This window comes from Rhagoletis zephyria, unplaced genomic scaffold (assembly GCF_001687245.7).
Source record: "Rhagoletis zephyria isolate East Lansing unplaced genomic scaffold, Rhagoletis_zephyria_1.1 Rzeph_scaffold_03084, whole genome shotgun sequence".
In the NCBI taxonomy this organism is placed as follows: Eukaryota; Metazoa; Arthropoda; class Insecta; order Diptera; family Tephritidae; genus Rhagoletis; species Rhagoletis zephyria.
Window position 1 is genome coordinate 64437 of NW_016160168.1, and position 3617 is coordinate 68053.

Genomic DNA, 3617 nt, shown 5'->3' on the forward strand with positions numbered 1-3617 from the left:
GATCGTTGTGGGTTGGCATTTGGTTTCGTGCGTAATTAGTAGATACATGCATGGCGGTTAAGTTGTATCAAAGTGTATTAATTTATTCGTATTTTAGTAACTTAATTAGAGAAAAAAATAAATAAAATCCAAAATCGTGGTTTAAGACATAGTGGCATAAAACGAGAACGATGGTGCGCCAAAAAATTGCAGTGATTAGAGCGATTTCTTATTTTATTGATTCGAATACCGAATTTCCACTAAGCGTTGAAAGGACAAATAATGACATTATTCTCAAAATAAAGATTTGCTGTTATCCGAAGCACAGTACTTAGTTATTTCGGTGACAATAAATTTAGTCGGGGGGGTCAGAACGTCAACCTAACTTCCCAGGAACCAACCCTACCGGTGTCCGTGATAACGAATTTCCACTAGGCGTTGAAAGGACAAATAATGACATTATTCTCAAAATAAAGATTTGATGTTATCCGAAGCACAGTACTTAGTTATTTCGGTGACAATAAATTTAGTCGGGGGGGTCAGAACGTCAACCTTACTTCCCAGGAACCAACCCTACCGGTGCCCCTGAGCAGAATCAGAACTTCAGCCGTTGGACCCTAGAGGGTTCATCCGCTAAGTTCTTGACAACACCCGCTCACGTTCGACTCATATAGTGGTCGAAAACAATGTAGCCGCACCAAAATTTACAAGTTTTGCTATATAATTTTTTTTTTATTTTTATAAAAATATAGTTAATTATTTGACAAAAACCCTGTAAATCCAACTTTAAAATATGTATTTAAAAAAAAAATCAACTTTCGTAAAAATTTCGAGATATTTTAGAAAGATTTTCTGCCCATTGAATTCTATTTGAATAAAGCACAAGTTTCAAATGGCTCAAAATTACCGTTGTTTTCTTAGGATCTTTATTTTTTGCCGAAGATATTACGTTTTTCTTTCATATGAAAATAAATTGGGTTTATTCGTCACATGGAAGCAAATGGGGGAAAAAACTAAAAAATAACGGTAATTTTTAGTCATTTGAAACTTCTACTCTTTATTCTATTAGAATTCAATGAGCTACAAAACTGCATACTCATACTTTTTTTAATTTGTTTATATTGGTTTACTTTCACATTTGACATTTCTCACAAAAATAATCAATTCAACTAAGTAGGTTAGACACCGAAAAGTTATCAGTTTAATTTGAGATTATTTTATAATTACAAATTCTAGAGGGAGGAATTTTTTGTGGCTAATCTCTTTTTCCAAATACAGATTAGGGAGTAAAGCTCGAAAATGAGGATAATCTTCTTATATGTAAACCTAGTATTAGAAATCTTAATAAAAGCTCAAGATTTTTACGTAAGTTCGTGGAAATTTTGTTAAAGAATGAACTATATTCTTATAAAAAATAACAAAAATTAAATAACTAAAAATAATAATATATTAAAACTTGCCAAAATGTGGAAAAAATGCACGACTCGGCCAGGGATCTTCTTAACAACTTCAAACTAAAGTTTAGTTATTGGGCCATAAATCTACAAACCAGAAATTTCTAGAAATTCCAATTAAAAAGTTTGCAATTTAAACGATTTTTTTTTTAATTTTTCTAATTTTCACAAAGTTTGGAATTTGGATTTAATGAACATTAAACATTCAAAAGAACAATCGTCAAAACTGGTCAAAATGCCGGACTACTATTTTGTTGCAGGTGTATTTGTTGTGTAGGTACATATCTACATATCTACATATTTATATTTAATTACGAATATAAAAATAAGTTATAATTAACGAATTCAATTCTCTAATTTAAAATAAAATAAAATACTAAATAATAAATACTTTCTTTTTTCTCCCTTCCCTACTTGCAGGAAGGTAGATCACCCCTCTCTTCTGGCAATGAATCAGACGATTCATCCGACGCCGAATCGCCGGGACCCGCCTTACAAGCAACCAAAAGTCAAGCCGTAATATCCGAAGCGAGTGCGCAGGATTGCAGTAGGCAGCAAACAGCGGCCACTACATCCGTCGCTGCAGCGAATGCGGCCAAAAATATTGCCTATGCCGCCGTCGCCGAGGACTTGACACCAAGCAGCAGCTCATCAGCTGTTGGTGAAACGAGAACCAAACACAATACGAATGCACAGCAGGAAATACAACCAACAACAGCCAGCACCTTCAACAACAGCTGAGGCCTTAACCTATTCAGCTGCAACGCTATCTAGTCTGCCGCAGGATATGCTCTTAAAGCTAATACAATCTGGTCACTTGCAATTGCATACTGAAGAAGGTGGGTGATAAAACACAATGAAATTTATTGAATTATTTATTTTAAATGTTTATAATTTTTATTAATGCTTTTACCTTTCAGATGGCAGCGGACAACAGTATATTTCGATACCTTTATCGACGAACGCTGCGCAAACATTGAAGTCAACGAAGGATGTGCATGCAAGAGCTGGCCTTTTGGAGGCCAAGGATATGCGTTTGAAAGAAACAAAATCAGAGCAGCGACAGCAGCAGCAAACTTTGAAAGCTGCAACAGCAAGCAATAATGCTGCTGTAAACTCAGCTGCTATAATGATAAAGCAAGAGCTTGATTGAATACAAAATATTGATTCAACACAAAGACTTGATGCTTGCCGAAAAAAATTAAACAAACAAAAACGAAAAACAAAGTGTGAGAGATAGTTAAAGCAGTTTTTATAATTTAATTACAATGTAAATTCAGTTTTATCTAAGCAGAAAAAAGTGTAATACCTTGCTCTATATGTGTATGTACTTATATGCTTACAGTGGTGGTCAAAACATATGGAACTACTTCACTGGCACTTTTTCTGCACTTTGCACTAAAAAATTTAATAACTATAAACAAATAAAAATTCGAAAATTGGGCTTAACTACATAGTCTCTTGCAAATTTTATTAGCTTTCATTAAACATTTTTTTTTTATCAAATTGGTTGAGAAATTAAGGCTCCAGTGAATTATGAACATAAAATCCCATTTATTGACCACTGTGCGGGCCAAGTATGAGATCCCAATAAATAATATTGGTGCATACACTCTTATTTGGCCGAATTCTCCTCCAATTTGTGGTGTGCCCCTTATGTTACAAAAAACAAAAAGAGGGAGCTACAATTTTATGCCGCCACCGAACGGCGAATCGTTTGTTATTGGCCAGACTTTAGAAAATATTCGTTTCAGTTTCATATGTTTTGACCCTCACTGCGTACGTACATATACAGCACATTAGTGTTCCTAAATTATTTTCCGTGATAATCGAGCGTCTCAAAGAAACCCAAGCAACCCACAGGCCAGGAACTTGAATATGAAAGTTATTGTTAAATAGTTTTGTTACTTTCTTCTTCTTCTTGTATTTCGAAGCCAAATTTAATAAACCTAAATATTTATACCTACTTATCAAAAATATATATACATAGATGATGGAACATTACTCATATACGTGAGTTACTTAATAGTGCCATCAAGACCAATTTCAAACCAATTTTGGTTATTTCACACATCTTTTTCTAAGATACATTCTATTTAAAAAAGTTCCTTTTTCATCATATTTTGCATGCACCTACATAAATATATTTTATACATACTACTCTGTATATACTAGCAACAATTT

The 3617-nt window shown here is 33.7% G+C and overlaps 1 protein-coding gene across 1 annotated transcript in view; it reads left to right on the forward strand.

Moving 5' to 3' along the window:
* The window catches only part of LOC108368354 (serum response factor homolog), a 49731-nt gene extending 46319 nt beyond the window's left edge, over positions 1 to 3412 (forward strand). Inside the window, 3 exon segments of the mRNA XM_017623200.1 lie at positions 1854 to 2153; positions 2155 to 2272; positions 2354 to 3412. Coding sequence (XP_017478689.1) covers positions 1854 to 2153; positions 2155 to 2272; positions 2354 to 2586 — 651 coding nt within the window. The 3' untranslated portion in view covers positions 2587 to 3412.
* The last annotated feature ends 205 nt before the right edge of the window (positions 3413 to 3617 follow it).